Source organism: Adiantum capillus-veneris, chromosome 19 (genome assembly GCF_014529385.1).
Source record: "Adiantum capillus-veneris isolate H3 chromosome 19, ASM1452938v2, whole genome shotgun sequence".
Lineage (NCBI taxonomy): Eukaryota > Viridiplantae > Streptophyta > Polypodiopsida > Polypodiales > Pteridaceae > Adiantum > Adiantum capillus-veneris.
The window spans coordinates 131421818-131444799 of NC_140949.1; the positions used below are offsets into that span (position 1 = coordinate 131421818).

The following is a 22982-nucleotide window of genomic DNA, read 5'->3' on the forward strand; positions in this document are numbered from 1 at the left end:
GAGAGAGAGATTTTCTACTCTTGAATTTAAAACACGCCCCATTAATTAATTGGAACAAGACCAAAATCACAACCTGATTTTGGTCAAGTGGGCTCTATTTGGTCGAATCTAGCGTAGATCCCCCCCTCGCGCGCGGCCACTTTTTCCCTCGACACCTCGCCCTCCCATCACACGGGCCTGCTCCTCCTTCCTGTTGCTGCAAAAAACTAGACATGAATCATGATGTTCGAGCTAGTAATTATTCTATGGTTCATTTTTGGACTTTTTAAGGGAATCAGAGGGGGATGCCCTAGTTGAGAGAAAGGATAAAGAATATTTCTTTACACGTGGAGTAAAAAGGTGGGGGCCGCTTGGTGGGTTCTATGTCTGTTTGGAGCGTCCAAAGTGTGTCTATGTCCCTATGCCGCGTGTGAGCGTGCCGAGCTGTGATGGAGTTGTGGTGAACTTATCATCAATAAAAGCTTTGGAAATAGTTCATCATCCTCTGATAGCTACATCAGGTAGCTCTAGTTCGAGTTCATCTGATGAAGAAGATGGCCCTCCGTTAGTGAGACAAATGGACCACCCGTAGGCCTTGGTAGACTTTTGGGGGTTTTTGGGGGAGGGGGGGGGGGGGGAGAAAAGCTCATCTTCTTCTGTGACATGGAGGGGCAGCCCAACATTTCCACCGCCTCTTGTGAATGCAAGGCTCCAGGTATCATCTTATAAAAAAAAAAGATTTTATAGTGATCATTTTATTAAAAAAACTAATTTTGTTGGCTGCCTACTTATGAGAGAGTTAATGGCAAATACACTATATCATAAAAGGAGTTTCGAAAACATGCTTTTGGGGGATAACCTAAATTCGTAGGTTGGCTACTTATCGGAGAATAAATGGCAAATACACCATATCATAAAAGGATTTTTGGAAATATGCTTCTGAGAGATAATGCAAGAGCAGGGACAGATAGAGAGAGGAGAGAGTGATCGTTTAAAAACAACCTAACTTCCTAGGTTGGCTACTTATCAGAGTTAACGAGACATAGAAAATTGAAAGTGAATCATGGCCGGATAAACCAAGGGTGGGAAGAAAATTGGGCCGTAGAGATGCGCAGTAGAGATGTTTGGGTGTGCCGTAGAGATGCACACTCTCTATGGCACCGTATCTGAGCCTCTCCAAATGCAACTCCAACCATCAAGATCTGGATCTTCCCTCCAAATTCTTCTCTGACCCTCTCCCTTCTGATTTGTGCTGCCATCTTACTTATCTCACTGAGATTGACCTCTATATGTTCAATAGGATCGATCAATGCAGCAGATTGATTAATGAGATAGTGGCTTGGATGGCTCTCACAATAGTGAGCTGGGGGGAGATGAGCTCGAAGGCGTGCCTGGCGTTGGCGGCGATGTTGATGTTATCGGCCACCATATACTCGTTGATGTTCTCTCGGGGAACACCCTGCTAGAAAAAGAGCGATACCTTGGGACCCTCCCAGTTGCCTAGGGTCGAGAAGCACAAACACCAGCGTGAGCGACCCTGCCTTCTTGAACGGATTGGAGGATGTGGACATGTCGCCAAACGGATCCTTGCTTAGCACTGGTGTCGTCGCTAGTCCTAGCCTCACCATCGTCTTCGTCAAATCCAAAGATGCCCTCATACCTGTCTCGCTTCGCAATTCCCACACCTCTGTGCGTGACCCCTTGCAAACACCTCCATCTGCCCTGCAAACATGGGTACGCTCAGCAACGTGGCTGCATTTGCGTCCGCCTTCCCTATAAACACCCTTATGCTGAACGGCCCATTGAATGCCCTCTTAATAATCCTGTCTTCCACCAGCATCCACCTGTGCAGGCAGTTCTCCGGTGGCTTGTACAGCTTCAGCACATAGGCCAACATCTGCGTCGGCGTCCAACCTTCCTTCTTGGCCTGGAGGATCTCCAGATAGGAATATCCGTAGTCGGCGTCCACAAGGCAGACGTCGGGAGTTGACGAACTTGTCCTCCTGTGAGAGGCGGAAGGGCGTGAGCGATGTGGTAGGATCGGCCTTGCTATCTGTCATGTCTGTATATGTGCCCTCACTGTTGAGCTGCAGCGGCTTCTGCGGAATCGATCCACACTTGGGGGTAGCAGTACGTCCACTAGGAGGCGGTCCACATTTGCATGGTGGAAGAAGAAAATGGGGTTGAAGGTGGCAATTTTTGGGTAAGCCAGATGCCCGCCACCCGAGCCGCCCACGATGGTGTGCACGAAGTCATGCACCTGCTCCAGCGATGCGTAGTGCCCATACTGTTTGCCATCGCCATGCGTTTTCTCGGACCAAAAGTGGTTGGAGAAGGGCAGCCACTGGTTATGGTAAAAGACTGCGTGCACGCCCTCCACCATCGTGGCGTTGGCATTGCGCATGAGAGTGACACTGAGCTTGTCGTTCTGGGACTAGTAGGTGGCAGTGACATGGTGCACAGTAGGGTAGTGCTGAGGGGTGAAGGGGATACCCTGACCGAGCACAACATAGTGGGGCCTGGCGGTGGGGTTGAAAACATCATAAGAGTTGAAGGGCTTGGCGACATCGAGGGGGACAACGAAGGATTTGAGGAGGTTGGGAATGGAGGTGGCGGAAAAGGATTTCCAGGAATAGACAAGGGAGATTTCAGTGGATCGAGGTGAAGACTTCAGGGAGGCCTAAGACGCGGGTGGTTTGGTTAGTACAGTCCCTGCCAGTAAGGGAAGCGGAGTTCGTGGGCGATGGCGAGGACGGCCTGCTGAGTCAGAGATGACAGTGGAGGTGAGGACCTTGGCCTGACAGATGATGTACTGCTCCAGGAGCATCACGTAGGGGCGTGCCAAGTGGGAGAGAGAGCCATGTTGGCATACTGCAGTAGCCGCCCCACCGTTAAGGACTCCATGTTGTCGAAAGGGGCATGAGGCAGGCCATGAATGCCTGCCATCTGATAGAAAGACCACTTGTCCGACGCAGGGAGTGCTTGCACAACGAAGAAAGCCGGCAAGAACACATCCCTCCTCATGTTAGGTCGATTCAGGATTTCTTGTGCCATCTCGCCGCCTCCCGCCTGGAGCGCGTGTGGGTAGAAAAAGTCCAGCAGGTTCTCACGCACTATGGCCTTCGTCACATCCACCACCTTATCAGTAGTAGCAGTAGCACTACTGACTTGGCCGGCCAACTGATATCGGTACACGATGGTGTCACAGCGAGTTCTCTGGCCCCATTCCCTCCTCCCTTAAGGAGTGCTGGCCCCATTCCCTCCTCCCTTAAGGACTTGAGGCTCCTCAATCTCTACTCCATGCGTGAGGCTCCTCAATCTCTCTGGCAATTCCCTCTCAGGACCCATCCCTTCCTCTTCCTATTGCATCAATTGCTCATTGCCATCTTCATCACCATCACCAACTCTAGAGAGCTTGGTTGGAACGAGATGGTTTTGGAACGACAAGAAAGGGAGCGAGCTTGGCTTCGCTGAGTGAGTGAGAGAGAGAGAGAGAGAGAGTCATTCTCCCTCAAGGGAAGATCTCAAAAGATGCCTCAACTTTGCCTTTTCCCAAAATTGATAAGATATTATTTGGCATACTACATTGGATCCTTCAACAACCCCCAAAAAAGCTCAAAACTAAAACAGCTTATTTTTCATGAGAGGCAACCCAAAATCCTTAATTTTTCAAAACTCAAGGCATGGCCATCGTTAGAGTTTATACACTCTTCATTTAAAACTAGTACAACGGCGCTGTCGCCAAAGGCGGCACTGCCTCCGACAATGCTATGTGGAATTGCCCTCCCCTCCTTTTCTCTCTCTCTCTCTCTCTCTCTCTCTCTCTCTCTCTCTCTCTCTCTCTCTCGCGCTATATCTTGCCTGAAAATGTCTTCTCTCTCTAAAGTACCTACCCACCCACTCTCTCAAGGTGTGTGAGTGTGTGTGTGCTTCGACCTGCACACCACTCAACACACGACTGTGTGTGTGTGTGTGTATGTCAGTTCGGGAAAAATCATTTTTCGAGACGTACAAAATTCCTTTGCTTGAATTTGCCAAGAGGAGATTTCAAAAAGTTGGGTTACTTTCTTTATTTTGGGATGGAATTTTTCCTTTTTCCACCAGCATATTTGAAATTGAAAACGACATGATATTAAGCTGAGACACATTTTTCCCGAGCACAGTCAATGTGTGTTCTTCTTCTTCTTCTTCTTCTCTCTCTCTCTCTCTCTCTCTCTCTCTCTCTCTCTCTCTCTCTCTGGTTTGTGCACCTTGTCTCGTTTCCGAAGATTCGTTGGCCTACCCTGGTTCACCACGCCATAATTGGCGCCCCCACAACCTGCTACAATGCTACGATGGTTGATCCCAAGAGCCCAGGCATGAGGCCGTGAGATTGCCCGGGCCCGTACACATCTCTTTGTGTGTGTGTGTGTGTGTGTGTGTGTCAATTCGAGAAAAATCATTTTCCCAAACATACAAAAATCCTTTGCTTGAATTTGCCAAGAGGAGATTTCAAAAAGTTTACTTTTCTTTATTTTGGAACGGAATTTTTTCTTTTTCCCCTCTCATATTTGAAATTGAAAACGACATGATATTAAAGTGAGACACATTTTTCCCGAGCACAGCCAATGTGTGTTCTTCTTCTTCTTCCTCTCTCTCTCTCTCTCTCTCTCTCTCTCTCTCTCGCTCTGGTTTGTGCACCTTGTCTCGTTTACGTAGATTCGTTGGCCTACCGTGGTTCACCACGCCATAATTGGCACCCCACAACCTGCTACGATGCTGCGACGGTTGATCCCAAGAGCCCGTGCATGAGGCCGTGAGATTGCCCGGGTCCGTACATATCACTCTCTCTCTCTCTCTCTCTCTCTCTCTCTCTCTCTGTGTGTGTGTGTGTGTGTCAATTCGAGAAAAATCATTTTCCCAAACATACAAAAATCCTTTGCTTGAATTTGCCAAGAGGAGATTTCAAAAAGTTTATTTTTCTTTATTTTGGGACATAATTTTTCCTTTTACCCTTGTCTTCAACCGGTATTTTTGAATTTAAAAACGACAGGATATTAAGCTCAAACACATTTTTTTTCGAACACGGCGCAACAGTGTGTGTTCTTCTTCTTCTTCTTCTTCTTCTTTTCTCTCTCTCTCTCTCTCTCTCTCTCTCTCTCTCTCTCTCTCTCTGGGTGAATTCGGGATTTTTTTTTTCCAAACGTACAAAATTGCTTTGCTCGAATTTGCCAAGAGGAGATTTCAAAAAGTTTAGTTTTCTTTATTTTGGGACGGAATTTTTTCTTTTCCCCTTGTCCTCGATCGGCATTTTTGAAATTGAAAATGGCAGGATATTAAGCTAAGACACATTTTTCCCGAACACGATGCGGCAATGTTTGTTCTTCTTCTTCTTCTTGTGTGTGTGTGTGAGTTCGGGAAAAATCATTTTTCGAAACGTACAAAATTCCTTTGCTTGAATTTGCAAAGAGGAGATTTCAAAAAGTTGGGTTACTTTCTTTATTTTGGGACGGGTTTTTTCCTTTTCCCAATGGCATATTTGAAATTGAAAAGGACATGATATTAAGCTGAGACACATTTTTTCCCCTCTCTCTCTCTCTCTCTCTCTCTTTGTGGGTGAATTCGGGTTTTTTTTTTCTCCAAACGTACAAAATTGGGACGGGATTCTTTCTTTTCTCCTTGTCCTCGATCGGCATTTTTGAAATTGAAAATGGCAGGATATTAAGCTGAGACACATTTTTCCCGAACACGATACGGAAATGTGTGTTCTTCTTCTTCTTCTTCTCTCTCTCTCTCTCTCTCTCTCTCTCTCTCTCTCTCTCTCTCTCTCTCCCCCCCCGGCCCCCTACGTCTAACCATCTCCCTGGCTCTCCGTGTTTGCAAGCAATTGGGACAGCCACCATTGAAACTCTCTCTCTCTCTCTCTCTCTCTCTCTCTCTCTCTCTCTCTCTCTCTCTCTCTCTCTCTAGTTCGCACTCAGGGCCTGAGCCTGTCACTGGCCCTCTCTCGTTCGCACTCTAGACTTGCTATGCACGGCACACTTGCTTGAGCAAGGAGATAATGTCTTGTGGCAAATTCAAGAAAAGGAATTTTTAATGTTTGGGAAAACTGCTGGTTTTTCACGAACGTTGGTTGCAACAAATTTGGAGTTAAATGCTCGCGACCCTTCTCTGGATGGCTAAGACTTCATGGAATGCTCAGCTTGCACGCCCCACAGTCGTGCGACTCCATTGTTCGGGAAAAATGTGTCTTAGCTTAATATCGTGCCGTTTCCAATTTCAAAAATGCCGGTTGAGGGCAAGGGGAAAAGGAGTATTTCCGTCCCAAAATCCCCCCCCCCGGCCCCCTACGTCTAACCATCTCCTTGGCTCTCGGTGTTTGCAAGCAACTGGGGCAGCCACCATTGAAACTCTCTCTCTCTCTCTCTCTCTCTCTCTCTCTCTCTCTCTCTCTCTCTCTCTCTCTCTCTCTCTCTCTAGTTCGCACTCAGGGCCTGAGCCTGTCACCGGCCCTCTCTCGTTTGCACTCTAGACTTGCTATGCACGGCACACTTGCTTGAGCAAGGAGATAATGTCTTGTGGCAAATTCAAGAAAAGGAATTTTTTATGTCTGGGAAAACTGGTGGTTTTTCGCGAACGTTGGTTGCAACAAATTTGGAGTTAAATGCTCGCGACCCTTCTCTGGATGGCTAAGACTTCATCGAATGCTCAGCTTGCACCCCACAGTCGTGCGACTCCACTGTTCGGGAAAAATGTGTCTCAGCTTAATATCGTGCCGTTTCCAATCACTACAACAAAAGAAGGTGTTATCGACGCATATATCGACGCTGCCCGTCGCTATGAGCATCGCTATACGCGTCACTGTGAAACTAGTTGCTATTAGCGACGCTGATAGCCACGCGTATAGCGACGCATATAGGGACGACCATAGCAGAAATTTTTTTTCTTGGACAGAGGGCAGGTAGCCTGGCCTGTGCCCAGTTAAAAGATGGACACAGCCACAGCCAGACTTCCTGCCCTCTGCCCAAGAAAGCGAGCAGCACCAAAATATCAACCATGCTCCCGCGCGCAGAAATTTCGGCAGAGTTTCCTTTGTTTTTACATAAACTTTTTTTAAAAAAACCATATCATGTATACGCCTCCTGCATGCTATCCATGTAGGATCTCACATGAGATTTAAGGCCAATGAAAGACAACCGTACCAACTGAAAAGCATAGCCATAACTTAAAAGCATAACCATAACGAACCATAACCATAACTTAAACCATAACTTAAAAGCATAACCATAACGAACTATAACCATAACTTAAAACCATAACCGGCCGGCTATAATCACTTTTATCAAAACCATAATGCAGATAACCATAACCATAAACAAAATTAACAATAACCATAAGCATAACCAGAAAGAGAAACAATAACTGTCTATACAATGACAATGACAATAATCATAACCATAAGGGAAACAATAACTGTCTGAACACTAACTGTTTGTACAAAAAAGAGACACAGAAGCGTGTCTGTGTCTCACAAAGCATATAGATGAAATCTGGTCCACTAATGACTAGGCGTCGCAACCTGTACATAGGACAACTCACAAAATTAGTATTGATATTACTTCACATATACTGACTTAATTAAATCAACTCACACATATTAACGTCTCACCTCAAGCGATCAGCGAGATTGTAAGGCCTCCCAGTCTACAGGCTCTCCTGAAGCTTCAAGATCATTCAGTACTTCATAGATACCTCTGCGATATCCATCTGACTCCTCCTCGCGTGATGGAGCTCGATGCATCGCAAGATTCTGCGTTTATACAAAAATCAAAGTAATAAGAATACATGATTCATCGCGTTTTAAAAAACGCCATAGTTAAGATTGGATTAGAAACTCACAAACTCATAGCGAAAGGTGTCGAAGCCTCCGCTACCAAGATGAGATGTCCCCCTAGTCATCTGTCGTACCTGCGCGGCCTCACGCTGCTGTCTGAACCGCGTGGCTGCTGTCCGCTCATCCTCCCTGATCTGCAGCCACGTCTCGTGTGGGATGCTCGAAGGCTTCGGCGAGCCGGTCCTGAAAGCCTTCCGAGCTGCATCTCGTCGATGTTTGATGGTGTCCCATGCAACACCCTTGATCCACCGCGCCGAAACAACAGAAGAACCCAGAGCAGGCTGGTACTCTCTCAGTATGGTCTCCACTATGTAAGTGACTTTTTCCTTTTCTTGTTGATCCCAAGACGTCAAAATGTTGGTCGAAAACTGTAGCTCCACGAGCTGGGGAATCCGCTGTTGCATCTCAGTCCCGACTCTATCCATGTCGCTTGTATCTGTCCAAGTCTTTGTAGAATCTATTTGCACAAGTTTGTTTCCATCTCTGTGTACCGTTGCATTGCGACTAGAAGTAATCACCTTGAACCACTTCACATCCAACAAAAACATCTCAAACCGCTTGAAGCTTACTTTCAGGATATCTGACACCAGACCACAGTAATGGCCATCTGGAAGATAACGGTGGTGGCCTTGATAAATTGTCTTTCAAAGAGAGGTAGAATAGCGCACATCCAAAGACTGCCCGCAAATTGGACATGCATTGTATCCCTAAGTTGTTAGTCCTGCATATATCAAAGTATGAATTAGGCCAAGGCAAAGGGCTTGCGAATAGCGAGAATTTTGTAAATCAATAACCATTACCAGAAGCTTCTCCGTATCCTGGCCAATCATGCATAGTCCACATAAGAAGTCCATGGATCCTTGCATGCTGTTGTCCTACTGGTTCAACCGCATCTGCTATGTCGATCCCATGCTATAACTCCTCGAGCTCGTCAACTAGTGGAGCTAGATAAACATCCATGTTTTTTGCCTTGAACTTACCAGGTACAATCAAGCTTAAAATCAAATGACCCTTCTTGATAGCAAGCCACGGCGGGAGGTTGTAATTGATAAGGCACACAGGCCAATTGCTCCATGACGAGCTTCTCAAGCCAAATGGATTGACTCCATCCATTGCCATACCCAAACGCAAATTGCGTGGTTCACTCTTAAAATGTGGCCTGGTATCTTCAATGTGCCTCCAAGCCTTCGAATTAGCAGGTACCCTAAATGTTGCGTCAGTGGATCTATTAATAGAATGCCACCGCATCAACTTTGCAATGGAACCACAACGAAACATGCTTTTTATCCTAGGGATAATAGGGAAATGCCGCAACACTTTAGCTGGCACTGTCTCGCTAACTGCATCTTGTTTGTAGCGCATTGCTCCGCACTTAGGACATGACAGACAATCTGCGAATTCATTGCGAAAAAGAATGCAATCATTTGGATATGCATGAATTTTGTTGTAGTCCAAGCCAACTGAGGTCAGAAGTTGCTTTGCGTCTGGCCTGGAGGGGGGAATTTCATTGTCAGCCGGGAGAAGTTGCTCCCGCAATAACCTGTTTAAGCCACATTATATTAAAAAGCTCTCCGAGCACATCACCGTTGCAATCGGAAAATCTCTTTTGTAAATTGCGTACCTAAACAAAGCAGTGACGCTTGCATCTGACCACCCGTACACTGACTGAAGATTCAAAAACGCCAGACAAGTACGAAGCACAGATATTTTGGCGCCTTCATAGATTGGTTGACGTGCCAACTTTCTCAACATGTCTTCAAGAGATAGGCGCACGGCTTCTGGTGCTGCTTCGTTCACATTCTCCTCGCTTGTCTGGAAGAAGGCATCCAACATCTCCTCCATGCCGTCGTCTTCTGTCTGTAAGCCCTTTTCTGCTTCCATCCGTGGCTCTATATTGGTCGGACCCTCACGCATAATCTTTTTTCTCTCTCTCTTAGATGTAGGTGCTATGTCGCGAAAATCAATGCCCGTTCCGTAGGATTCGTATCGCAGATTCTGTACGGTTTCTATAGCAAACTCTCCGTACTTGTGCACATGCTCATTACCTACGCTTGCGCAGGATTTGATACTTGCAGAGCATACACGAGCATGCAATCTTTTCCTCCATGTTAGTTGATGACGTTGCCATCTACAATGATTATGAATGTTGTTTTAATATATATATATATACTCCTCACAATGTAAACTACCTCGCATTCTCTAGTCTTGCCCAATCTTCGTACACCTCGGTCCAGAGGTGTACGGAGATCAGGACCACCGGGTCAAAATCTCGTCTTTATTGGTCAAATCCTATATGGGTAGACACATACGTGCACTCCCAGGTGTACATGGCAATGCATGTAGCAGGCAAAACCCCTTTGCCTCTTTTAGTTCCATAGTTTCTTCTCTCTCTACGAACCCACCTGCCTCCATTCGGAGGTGGCCTATCAGAGAAAGCTTTCCAATGCCGCACTTGATGAATCATATATTAAAGCATGACCATTTTTGTCATTTTTGTAATGTTCCGTCTGTTTGCAATTTTTTGCACAGGTTTTTCCAAGGATATTATGCCCATCCTGGTGTTTTTTTCACCACATGCACAAGCCATGGAATTTCTCAGCCCAATGAAAGTTTTCTACCTGATTGTAAACCGGACGGGGCCTCCATGTCCAAGCCAGAAGATAATGTGGAGATGGATGAGCAACTTGAGAAAGATTCAGAAGCCTTGCATGGTTCTTGCTCAAAAAAGAGATCTTGATCTCTCTTTCTCTCTCGATCTCACTCTTGCTATCTCTCTTTCTCTCTCTCTCTCTCTCTCTCTCTCTCTCTCTCTCGATCTGGCTCTCCCTATCTCTCTTTCTCTCTCTATTTTCTTATTTTCCTATCTCTCTCTGTGTCTCGCTCTTTACTTCCCTACCTCTCTCTCTCTCTCTCTCTCTCTCTCTCTATATATATATATATATATATATATATATATATATATATATATATATATATATATAATATAACTCTCTTTCTCTATCTCTCTATTTCCTATCTCTCTCTCTCTCTCTCTCTCTCTCTCTCTCTCTCTCTCTCTATATATATATATATATAACTCTCTTTCTCTATCTCTCTAGCTATTTCCTATCTCTCTCTCTCTCTACTTACCTCTCTCTCTCTCTCTCTCTCTCTCTCTCTCTCTCTCTCTCTCTCTCTCTCTCTCTCTACTTCCCTATCTCTCTACTGATCGAACGAGCGACTGAGCTAGGGAGATCTAGACGTCCACGACTGCGGAGGACTACACAACATCGACAGAAGCTGCATCAGAGGATCTAGCTAGGTCACTTTGGCTCGACATGCATAACGCCCGGTCAGACTACTGACCATGGAGGAGATTGATGAGATCCGCCAGCGACAGCTGCTGGATCTCCTATGATCTACCTATCCCAGCTAGCTGGTTTAGCCGTTTAGTCCATACCCAGTAGTTTAGGATTCCATAATATTTTATTTTGTCATCTTCTTACTCTGACTTTGGATCAGATCCATCACATTGTAACTTTCTTGTCTCATGTCTCATAGGTCACTTTGGCCTTTCGAAGACGTTAATATAACATTTCATTTCATTTCTCTCTTTAATTATTTTTCTTTAATTTTAATTTCCTAAGCATACATTAATTCTCTATCTCTCTCTCTCTCTCTCTCTCTCTCTCTCTCTCTATTTCCTACACACACACACACCCCTCTCTCTCTCTCTCTCTCTCTCTCTCTTTCCTACACACACACACACACACGATGTAGAGAGAGAGAGAGAGAGAGAGAGAGGGGTTGGGGTGGGGGCATAATACCTACACAGCAGGTGGAGGCCAAGATTTGAGCAGAGCGCAGGCGAAAATGGCCCCTGCTGCTCGCGGGTTTCGCTTTTTTCCCCCAATTTTTTTTGCGTCGCTATACGCGTGGGAAATAAAGCCTTTCCACGTGTATATCGACGCACATTGCGACACATATATCGACGTGTATATCGACGCTCGCTAATTTCGTCGATATACGCGCGTCGATATCTCCATGTAGTGTTGTAGTGAATTTCAAAAATGCAGATTGAGGGCAAGGGGAAAAGGAGTATTTCCGTCCCAAAATAGAGAAAAATAGTGTAAAAACCTGAAAAATATCCCTAATTTTCTCAAATTTTCTCTTGAAAAGCTCAAGGAAACGAAATTTGCATGTTTGGAAGAATGATTTTTCCCCAACATTGGGCGACTCTCTCTCTGTCTCTCTCTCTCTCTCTCTCTCTCTCTCTAAAGTTTACCTCTAAAGTTTATTTTTGAAGGTGAGAAACCTACAAAAACCTCTCTCTCTCTCTGCGCGCGAGACTCGAGCAGGCTCTCTCTCTCTCTCTCTCTCTCTCTCTCTCTCTCTCTCTCTCTCTCTCTCTCTCTCTCTCTCTCTCTCTCTCTAGTAGGCGACATTCTCACACACACACACACACACAGGCAGTGAGAGGCCTAGGAGTCTCTCTCTCTCTCTCTCTCTCTCTCTCTCTCTCTCTCTCTCTCTCTCTCTCTCTCTCTCTCTCTCTCTATGAGAGGAGCGCAACGCGCCTGAACGCTCGGGCCCCGGAGTCAGTCCCTTCGCACGTGTTTCTCTCAAACTCTCTAGCTTCGTGATGCGTGCAGTCTCTCTCTCACACTCTCTCTCTTTGTGCAGTCTCTGTCCGCTGCCCGGCGCCAGGACACACCAGCCAACCATGCTGCTGATGACGCGTGTCAGGGGGGGGGAGCCGGAATCTCCTCCCCCATTATCTATTAGCGAACGTTGGTTGCAACAAATTTGGAGTTAAATGCTTGCGACCCTTCTCTGGATGGCTAAGACTTCATGGAATGCTCAGCTTGCACGCCCCACAGTCGTGTGACTCCACTGTTCGGGAAAAATGTGTCTCAGCTTAATATCGTGCCGTTTCCAATTTCAAAAATGCCGGTTGAGGGCAAGGGGAAAAGGAGTATTTCCGTCCCAAAATTACCTCCCCCCCCGGCCCCCTACGTCTAACCATCTCCCTGGCTCTCGGTGTTTGCAGGCAACTGGGGCAGCCACCATTGAAAGTCTCTCTCTCTCTCTCTCTCTCTCTCTCTCTCTCTCTCTCTCTCTCTCTCTCTCTCTAGTTCGCACTCAGGGCCTGAGCCTGTCACCGGCCCTCTCTCGTTCGCACTCTAGACTTGCTATGCACGACACACTTGCTTGAGCAAGGAGATAATGTCTTGTGGCAAATTCAAGAAAAGGAATTTTTTATGTCTGGGAAAACTGGTGGTTTTTCGCGAACGTTGGTTGCAACAAATTTGGAGTTAAATGCTCGCGACCCTTCTCTGGATGGCTAAGACTTCATGGAATGCTCAGCTTGCACGCCCCACAGTCGTGCGACTCCACTGTTCGGGAAAAATGTGTCTCAGCTTAATATCGTGCCGTTTCCAATTTCAAAAATGCCGATTGAGGGCAAGGGGTAAAGGAGTATTTCCGTCCCAAAATAGAGAAAAATAGTGTAAATACCCGAAAAATATCCCTAATTTTCTAAAATTTCCTCTTGAAAAGCTCAAGCAAAGGAAATTTGCATGTTTGGAAGAATGATTTTTCCCCAACACTGGGCGACTCTCTCTCTCTCTCTCTCTCTCTCTCTCTCTAAAGTTTACCTCTAAAGTTTATTTTTTAAGGTGAGAAACCTACAAAAACCTCTCTCTCTCTCTGCGTGCGAGACTCGAGTAGGCTCTCTCTCTCTCTCTCTCTCTCTCTCTCTCTCTCTAGCAGGCGACACCTTCTCTCTCTCTCTCTCTCTCTCTCTCTCTCTCTCTCTCTCACACACACACACACACACACACACACACACACACACACACACAGGCAATGAGAGGCCTAGGAGTCTCTCTCTCTCTCTCTCTCTCTCTCTCTCTCTCTCTCTCTCTCTCTCTCTCTCTCAGAGGAGCGCAACGCGCCTGAACGCCTGGGCCCCGGAGTCAGTCCCTTCACACGTGTTTCTCTCAAACTCTCTAGCTTCGTGATGCGTGTAGTCTCTCTCTCTCTCTCTCTCTCTCAGACTCCCTCTCTTTGTGCAGTCTCTATCCATTGCCGGGCGCCAGGACACACCAGCCGGACATGCTGTTGATGACGCGTGTCAGGGGGGGGGGGGGAGCCGGAATCTCCTCCTCCATTATCTATTAGTATAGATGAGTGCCCACTATACTATTTCAACCAAACGACATTTTTGGCATATCAAAAAATGATTTAAAATACAACTCAATTTTTTTCTATTTTAGTTATCAAAAAGAGAATGTATCTCTATAGCCTTTGCCTTTTGGGCAGGCCAAAAAATACTGAATGGTTGAAACAAAATAATGAGCAGTCAGTTAATAAAATAACGAGCACTCATTTAAATGAAGAGTGTGTAAATCCAATGTCTTGAGTTTTGAAATATGAAATCAAAATATGAAATGAATGCTGCTAGTCACTTCTGCTACTAGAAAACACCAAGTGATTTTTATTCATAAAATGGTCCATGAGAGATCAGAGGTTGAAAAGGTAAGGGTTATAGTTGGCTCGCCAAATTAAAAAGCTTGACCTTACGAGTACTCCTTTTCTCTCTATGTCACACACGTGGGTGGACAACTACTGTGAACTACATAGCAAGCAAAGCAGGCTGCTCTCTCTCTCGCTCGACACAGCTCTCATGTGTTTGCCAACAATTCCCTCTGTCCATGTGATCTATGAGCTTTTCTCATGCGCTCCCCTCTCGGATATATGACTCTCAATAGAGCTCCACTCAAGTTCTCTCTCTCAATCATATGCCTGACATGGCTCTCTTTTCTCTTGCCGGCCTATTCACCTAAGAAGGGTCAGATTGCTAGTCACGGCTGTTGTTGGCAAGAGATCGAGGAGTTGGGGAATGCGGCCGGTGAGAAGACCGAGCGTCGCAGCATTGGAAGCATCCTACAAAGGGGAGGGGGACAAGAAATGAGGAGCGAGGGGTAGACTCCAGACACAGGACGGGTCATGGTGCAGACGAGATTGGCTGGGGGGCTTGAAGATAAAGGGAGAGGAATTTAGACACTTAAATGATTTTTGTAAATTTTTTTTTCCTGCTGAGTGGTGAGATATAATTTTAGTTTGAATGGATGGGTCTCATCCTATTTTCATTTAGTTTCTATTCCTGCAGAGCCATGGAGCATCTGCATTGTACGGTTTTTGCTCTTTGCGTGTGGTTGCAACAGTCCTGGCCCCTTGCTCAACGTGTGATTTCTGACTAGTGTTGGGTGAGGCTCATACTTTTATCTTTTTACTTGTCCTGCTTTCATTCTCTTGCACTTCTGAGTACTTGCAGTTCGATTTCATATATGCAAGATCACTATTATGCACACAGCTTGGAGCTCGTACTGCAAGCTCACTGGAGGTGTGCTTTTAGGTATGTTTGCGGGTGAGTACTTATATTTATTTTCATCTTGATTTGGCCGATAATCACGTTGAGCCAGGGTTTTGTGGTGAAGTATAGTTAACGCTCAAGAAACATGCCTAATGCTGCCGTCACAATTTCATGCCTCTTTATTGTTGCAAGCCTTTTGCATGCAGAACTGAGCCAAAATCATGCCATATTGCTGCAATCTCCATGCGCACTGCTCTGAATATTGCAGGACTTGTTTTATTGTAGATTTGTGCTCTGCATAGTCTTTCCTGCAGATGGGTCTTCAAAAAATATCAGTTGGGCAGCTTTGAAAAAGCTGTTTGTTGCAGCATGCCCATCCACAAGGCCGCATCTTTTACTCTCTCATCTAGCAATTTCTAAGCCAAAGAAAATGTACTTATTGCAAACCTCCTCTATGGATACCATTGGATTACTCAACGATAATAATCTACACATTGGCTCAACTGCTTTATAATCAACTGCTGTTTACCTAGAAATTTAATATATGCATGTGACTACAATTTTTTCCTTTTTGCTTGTGTTATTGGGCCTTACTCTTTGTGTCCTTGCAGACATTTCTCAAACAGTCTGGGAGCTTGAGATTACAGTTCATAAAATGAATGCCACAGCTACACCCGATGGAAAAGTGCTGAACATGTTCTGTGTTACAGATTCTACGTGTGTTGTATTTTCAAATGCTGGGTTATTTTTTCTCTTGATTTAATTTGTTGCCAAATTTGAAGCTAGAAATTGTCTATAAATATTTGCAAGGGAAATGCTACATGAAAAAAGAAGGCAAGATGACCTATGCTTTAATTTGAAATCAACACTTGGCGAGTAAGACAATAGTGGTGCTGTTGTGCTTGCTGGATTCGAGTGGGGCGGCCTTGACTGCACACTCCTTTTTAAGTGTGCCTTCGACCTTAGCCATAGATCTTTGCAGCAAGGAGGCACCAGGAACTAGGAAAGTTACTATCAAGTTAGATAATTCTCTCAGTCTGGGGCACACTCTGCTGCAAATCTGGTGCATGGATCGCATAGGTCTGATGTATGACTGCATGCAAACCTTTAAGGATTTTCAGATCTAGGTAAGTGATAAGAAAGGGGTTTGCTGGCTGCTGTTAAAGAGTTAACAGGCGTGGTTTTTGACATACTTATCATTATCCAGGTTGCTTATGGTCGGCTAGCAACCGATGCAAAGGGAGATGGAGAGATCGACATGTTCATCTTGCATGGAGATGGCAAGAAAATTGTGGATCCAATAAAACAACAAAATCTGTGTTCTCGCTTAGAGCTTGAAATCGCACAACCTGTAAACATTATGATCATGGATAAGGGACCCGACATAAGAGTTGCTGGTGGCAGCATCCATTGGCATCTGTGGATAGGGGCGACCTCGTGTGCTCCATGATATCACGTGTGTTCTCAAAACTCTTGGAATCTGCATATTTAAGGTAAGATATTCAAACTTATGTTGTCGGTTTTACATTTTGAGATCCATGTGGGTGTATGGTAATTTTTTTGTTTGATTGAAAGGTTTAACTTGAGTCATACCCATAGAAGGTAGATCTCATGAGAATACTTTGTGCCCTTGTTTCAGTTGTTCTCTGCTCTTTGTTAGTGCAAAAAATGGATGTGCTTGACCTATAAGACTTATGTATAACACTAGTGCTCTAAAATTTCTTCATTGATTTTTTATGCAGGAGGGTTTTGGGCGGTATTTGGTCAATGGGAGGTCTACAGGTTCTTATTTATGGACAAACCTGATTTAGATCTTTCAAGCAGTCACATGAAAGCCCATATTGCTCAGTAAATCAGAAGCATGCTAGTAGGGTAATAAATGCCCTAAGGCAGTGCTGAACTGGTAGCTTTGCCTCTTTTAATGGTCAGACCGTTCACGGTATTCGTGGGTATGGGTGGGGTTGGTGACACTGCTATGGGTTCTCTCAAGTATGGAAGAAGTATGCAACTATTACAGTTCAGGCATGTTGTAGTATGCGGGCATGGTCCCTTCCGTTTATTGTAGGGACCGTCAATTTGTCAGCCTTATCTTCTCATGGATTTGGAATTACATCAGTTGCTTAACAGGCTACATGCTCACTATAATTGAAGAGTATATGTGGTTTCATTGTTCTACTGCAGCCTACTATGGGCAGATATGGCTCATGTGCAGCTCGCTCAAATTCGCACTAGACTCTTGATTCTTTACTTTTCAAGGTGCATCATGCCAGCTCATTCACATTTAGCTACCTATCAAACTCTTCAACTTTGGCTGCTTGTATCCCTTAGATGGCAGGTCTTGTGATTTTATCACTTGTTTCCTTGGATGCTTTTCTTAGGAAGGGGGGATAGTGAGTGGGTGGTTGGGCGGGAGATAAGGTTTTTCCTTGGATGCTTTTCTTGGGAGGGGGATGGTGAGTGGGTGGTTGGGTGGGAGATAAGGTTTTTACTTGGATACTTTTCTTGGGAGGGGTCTATAAGACCTTAAAGATACTTCTTGAACGCCAAGGAAATTAAGTCACGGCACTCTATCTCACTTCAGAGTGAAGAGCGGGGGCAAGGCAAGTTAGTCGGTGAGAGAGAGGAGAGTCATAAGGGGAAAGAGAGGGCCGCCGCCTCCCAAGCAGAGTGTGCTTGAAGCTCTCATTTCTCTGCCATCTGCTCTCAAGATGACACCCAGCATCCTGGACGATGCTCGCTACGCCACAAGCATGAGCGAGAAGATGAGCCGCGAGCAGTTAGTACTTTCTTTTGGTCGTCTAGGGCTGCAAGACCTGCGTCTCCTACCGGTTGCAACGCCGCAGGTGAGAGGGGGAAGGGTAGGGTTTCTAAGGTACTCAATGCGAATGGCCGAGAAGTTAGGGCCGCATGGGGAAGGCTTCATTCTTTTCTTTGTCCCTCGTCCATCATCCGGGGCCGCCATTAGTATGCATAACCTATTTAAATACGTATACTTATTAAAGCTAGCATATGTTTAAAAACTTCTTAATCTAGAAGTTTCGTAATTTCATTAAAAGCGTTAAGGTCTCTCACTTTTTTAAAGTGGATGCTCTTGCCGAGACCAGTTTATTATTGCTGTTTGATAATCTATCTTAGCAAGTTCTGGTTGCTAGCCATTGCTTCTTCCACCGAAGCTTTGACTAGTGATGTAAAGCTCACTACAAAGTCTGTTGTCAGAGGTGTTGTTGAAGCTAGATTTTTCGGGTCTGTCTTTGAATTGTCCAAACAGCCCGTCATCGACATTTTTGCGTTGTCTTCCCCATCCAAGCCCTTCAGATTGTTTTGGTCCGATGGAGCTGGGCTTCCTGAGGCCTATCTTTCGGCCTACCAAACTTTGCGAAGTTCGTCCAAAGAGCAGCTTAAGAAAGAGAGAGAGGAGATGAAGGTTGAATTCCAGAAGCAATGGAACATGGTTGAGGTGCATTTTTTCGACAACAAGAAAGTAATGGAGTCGGAGTTTGCTAGCAATAAAGTAGCAATAGAGGCAGAATTTGCAAGTTACAAGCAAGCATTGGAGTCTCAATTGATTGACCTCAAGGAGAAAGTCGAGCATCTTTTGATTTGTAGAGTCTTTGCATGAATTTCGAGAAGACACATGTCCTCCGTCCTTGTGGCCATTTTTGGGCTTGCGAAGATTGCCTCAACCAGTGTCTGATTCTACAGGAAACAACCCCCTTCGGTGCTTGTGATGTTGCTCTCTCGTTCTGGAAGAACTAAAAATTATCCATTAATTGGTGCTGTTTATCTAGGTATTTAGTTATCTTGAGCTTTGTTGCTGACGTTTTGCACTGAGGTATTTAGTTATCTTGAGCTTTGTTGCTGACGTTTTGCACTGAAGTTTTGCTGCTGAAGTTTTCATCTATCATTATACATTGTTTAATTGCAGCTTTTCAATGGAAAGAACGGATCCTGTGGACGGAGCTTGAAACATGTCTTCTCGGAATTCATGCAAAGACTACAAATCAGAAGATGCTCGACTTTCTCCTTGAGTTCAGTCAATTGAGACTCCAATGCTTGTTTGTAACTTGCAAATTCTATCTCTATTGCATCTTTGTTGCTAGCAAACTCCTCATCTTCATTACTTTCTTGTTGTCGGCAAAATGCGCCTTAACCATGTTCCATTGCTTCTGGAATTCAACCTTCATCTCCTCTCTCTCTCTTTCTTAAGCTGCTCTTTGGACGAACTTCGCAAAGTTTCGTAGGCCGAAAGATAGGCCTCAGGAAGCCCAGCTCCATTGGGCCAAAACAATCTGAAGGGCTTGGATGGGGAAGACAACGCAAAAATGTCGGTGACGGGCTGTTTGGACAATTCAAAGACAGACTCGGAAAATCCAGCTTCAACAGCACCTCTGACAACAGACTTTGTAGTGAGCTTTATATCACTAGTCAAAGCTTCGGTGGAAGAAGCAATGGCTAGCAACCAGAACTTGCTAAGATAGATTATCAAATAGCAATAATAAACTGGTCTCGGCAAGAGCATCCACTTTAAAAAAGCGAGAGACTTTAACGCTTTTAATGAAATTACGAAACTTCTAGATTAAGAAGTTTTTAAACATATGCTAGCTTTAATAAGTATATGTATTTAAATAGGTTATGTATACTAATGGCGGCCCCGGATGATGGACGAGGGACAGAGAAAAGAATGAAGCCTTTCCCATGCGGCCCTAACTTCTCGGCCATTCGCATTGAGTACCTTAGAAACCCTACCCTTCACCCTCTCACCTGCGGCGTTGCAACTGGTAGGAGACGCAGGTCTTGCAGCCCCAGACGACCAAAAGAAAGTACTAACTGCTCGCGGCTCATCTTCTCGCTCATGCTGGTGGCGTAGCGAGCATCGTCCAGGATGCTGGGCATCGTCTTGAGAGCAGATGACAGAGAAATGAGAGCTTCAAGCACACTCTGCTTGGGAGGCGGCGGCCCTCTCTTTCCCCTTATGACTCTCCTCTCTCTCACCGACTAACTCGCCTTGCCCCCGCTCTTGACTCTGAAGTGAGACAGAGTGCCGTGACCTAAATTCCTTGGTGTGAGGCATCTTCAACAAGTGAAAAATGGCATGAGCAACAACCAAAGGAAACCGTTTGGAGAGAGGCAAAAGTTGGGAAGCCGACGAGCAAATGGGGTGGTTGAAGCCATCTACAAGAAAGGTCGACGAGCTTCTATAGAGCAAAGCCAACCGGCAAGGGTTTAATTTGAATGTTTTTTTGAAAGTTGCTTGCTTATTTTTTTAAAATAAAATGTTCGGTTCTCACGCACGTCGAGTCTCGGCACAACAATCAGTTAAAACAGATTGAAGACTTACTCTCTTTCAGATTCAGAAACTGGCAAGCAAGAGAGTTTTGACATAAAAGAGATGATAGAGAGGACCAAGATCGAGAAGACAAGCGTTCTGATTGATGAAGGTGACTTGTTTGCTTAAAGCAATAAGAAAGTGATCAGTGTGAAAGCGATTTGTGCAAATCAGAGCAAGGGAAGTGTAGGATCGGATAGAGTGTAGAAGGGTGACAAAAATGCACTGCGTGGCCAGTTTTTTGGCATATTCGGGGTTCAGTTGAGGTCAATCAAAAGGCCAAATGTGCCCAAGTGATAAAGTGAAGTGTGGATACTAAAAAACTTGAGAAAATATCAGCAGAACTTGGAGAGAAGAGGAGGCACATCCGCAACTCAATTTTTGCTGTTTTTGGAGCCGGTTTTGGCCATAAACTGCTCATCCGAGGTTCGAGCGCTTTGATATTGTAGACTGGGGTTTTTGGCTGCTCGAGATGCAATGGAGCCATCTACTTTGTCAAATTTCTCAATTTTACCTGTTGTTTTGGCTTTGTAAGTTTCTCTTGTGAGCGAAGCCTCTGTTCAAATTTGTGATTGTATCTGGCATATTTCATCTATATTGTGTGAACTATTTGTCCCAATGGTGTTGGCCAAGCTCAATTGTATATAAACATCATAAATTCTCCTCTTTTGAGCTGAGTTTTTTGGGTGTGTGTCTGTTTGTGTCTCTGTGTGTGTTGAGTGGGCAAATGAATAGTCTCTCTCCTCTCACTCCATCGGTGTGTTCTCTGTCTCGGCCAGGTGGGTTGTGTAAGTCGAGTGGTGTCCCATAGTTTGTGTGTGTATTATCCCAAGAGTGTGTCTCGGGTGATTATAGAGGTGCTGTGTGTGTTTCCATCCTGCTCACATTCTTTTGGCACCCCACGGAGGATCCTCAGCTTCGGGAGTACAGATTGCAGATTACAGGTTACAGGGACAGGTATAGGTGATTCACAGAAGTACAGGTAGCTGGAGTACAGTGATACACTGGCAAGTAGGAGTCACTTGCAGTTGCCGTGGGTATGCATCATTTGGTGCCTGTTTGAGCGCATTGTCTGGCTGGTATTATATGTTACTTGTGGATACTGTCATTGTAGGCCTTTGTGGAGCCATACTTGGTTTTATTTGACAGTCCCAATCATTTTTGAAACTTGGTCTAGAAGATAGTCATTTATGAGACTTGACTATACGAGATTTGAATAAGCTTTCATGAGAGTATCAATAGTGTGAGGTTTTATTGAGCTGGGGGATTCCTTAATGTGAGATCCTTTCGGTGATACAGGTGGTTGGAGCACCCTTTTTGTGACCTCGCCATAGGCTATGTACTAGTGATTCCTACTTGATGCTCGGGTTCTATTGTTAGTAGGTTATGCATACATATACAATTTATATTTTGGGTTCTTGCTACTCTGCTTCTGGGAAAACTTTGCCAAAATGTTTCCAAGTTGTGATGGTTAGTTTTTTGGTCTTTTGAGGGATTTATGTTGTTATGCTGTTGAAATTTTGGCAAAATCAAAGGATACGTCAGGTGTGCTTTCTTGGGAGTTGCATGGTTTGGCTTTAATGGATGATCAAAATGGACCTCAATTCACTCCTTTTCATTTAACACAAAGAATCTAGATAAATGTTCATGTGTATGGGAAGATTTTTTTCCAGCAGCGCATAGTCTTTATGTTCGGGTCAAGAAGATTAAGAGAGATACTGGAATCCCCTTTGCTTGTTATAATTTCGTTGATTAACTATGAAAACTCATTTGATGTGCATGTGTTTGTCCTTATCTAAAGACGAGATCCATTGAAGTTTTTGGGGATTGATTCAGTAAAAATTTTGGGTTCTCGCACGTGTGTTAGAAGGGGTTTTCAAAGCATTGAAACTTGGGTAGCCATGGCTTTCTCTTCTCTAGAATTTCATGAAAGAAGTGATGAAGATGTGGAAAACTTTTTGGAAAAGATGGAGGTTGCTTGCATTAGCAATTAGCTGCATGATCCGGCACAAATGTTACATCTTCTCCAGATTTGTTTGAAGAGTGATGCACGAGTTTGGTCCAAAGCATTTGAAGAGGAGTTGCGTGTGGCCGATCCACCTGTGAGATTAAGTTGGGATAATTTACGGCATGGATTAGAAGTGGAGTTTGTGAAGACAGAAGATCCTGAAAAAGTGTGGCAAGAAGTATAGGGTTTGGTACAAAGGGAAGGTGAGCCAATAGATGCGTACATACGTAATTTTTCAATGGCATGGGAGCGGATGTGCAAGGCCTTATCACCACAGGTACCTCCACCTGACATGATGAAGAAGGATAGGTTCTTGGCTGGTCTTTGGGAGAATATACATTGGAGAGTGGAGCTAAAGAAGCTTAGGACATATGAAGATGCACTAGATGTAGCAAGGAGCAAAGAGTGGAGGCTGAGAAGAATGAGTCAGCTAGTAGGA

General features: G+C 44.9%; 1 protein-coding gene and 1 pseudogene across 1 annotated transcript; one reads left to right on the top strand and one right to left on the bottom strand.

Moving 5' to 3' along the window:
• Positions 1–794: 794 nt before the first annotated feature.
• LOC147434878 (polyphenol oxidase 1-like) lies at positions 795–3327 on the bottom strand (annotated as a pseudogene).
• An 11021-nt stretch (positions 3328–14348) lies between these two features.
• Positions 14349–17384, top strand: LOC147434879 (ACT domain-containing protein ACR10-like). The gene is made up of 11 exons (XM_086489694.1): positions 14349–14371; positions 14852–14913; positions 14991–15025; positions 15097–15102; positions 15191–15251; positions 15821–15926; positions 16020–16085; positions 16322–16336; positions 16417–16426; positions 16614–16702; positions 16952–17384. The coding sequence occupies exons 1-11, from the start codon at positions 14349–14351 to the stop codon at positions 17013–17015; spliced, it is 537 nt and encodes a 178-aa protein (XP_086345820.1). The 3' UTR covers positions 17016–17384.
• The last annotated feature ends 5598 nt before the right edge of the window (positions 17385–22982 follow it).

Coding starts and splice junctions, on each gene's coding strand:
- LOC147434879 (XM_086489694.1), top strand. CDS start 14,349: ATGAGAGATCAGAGGTTGAAAAG. Junction 14,914..14,990: donor TAGACACTTAAATGATTTTT/GTAAATTTTTTT, acceptor ATTTTCATTTAG/TTTCTATTCCTGCAGAGCCA. Junction 15,927..16,019: donor TTCTGTGTTACAGATTCTAC/GTGTGTTGTATT, acceptor AATATTTGCAAG/GGAAATGCTACATGAAAAAA.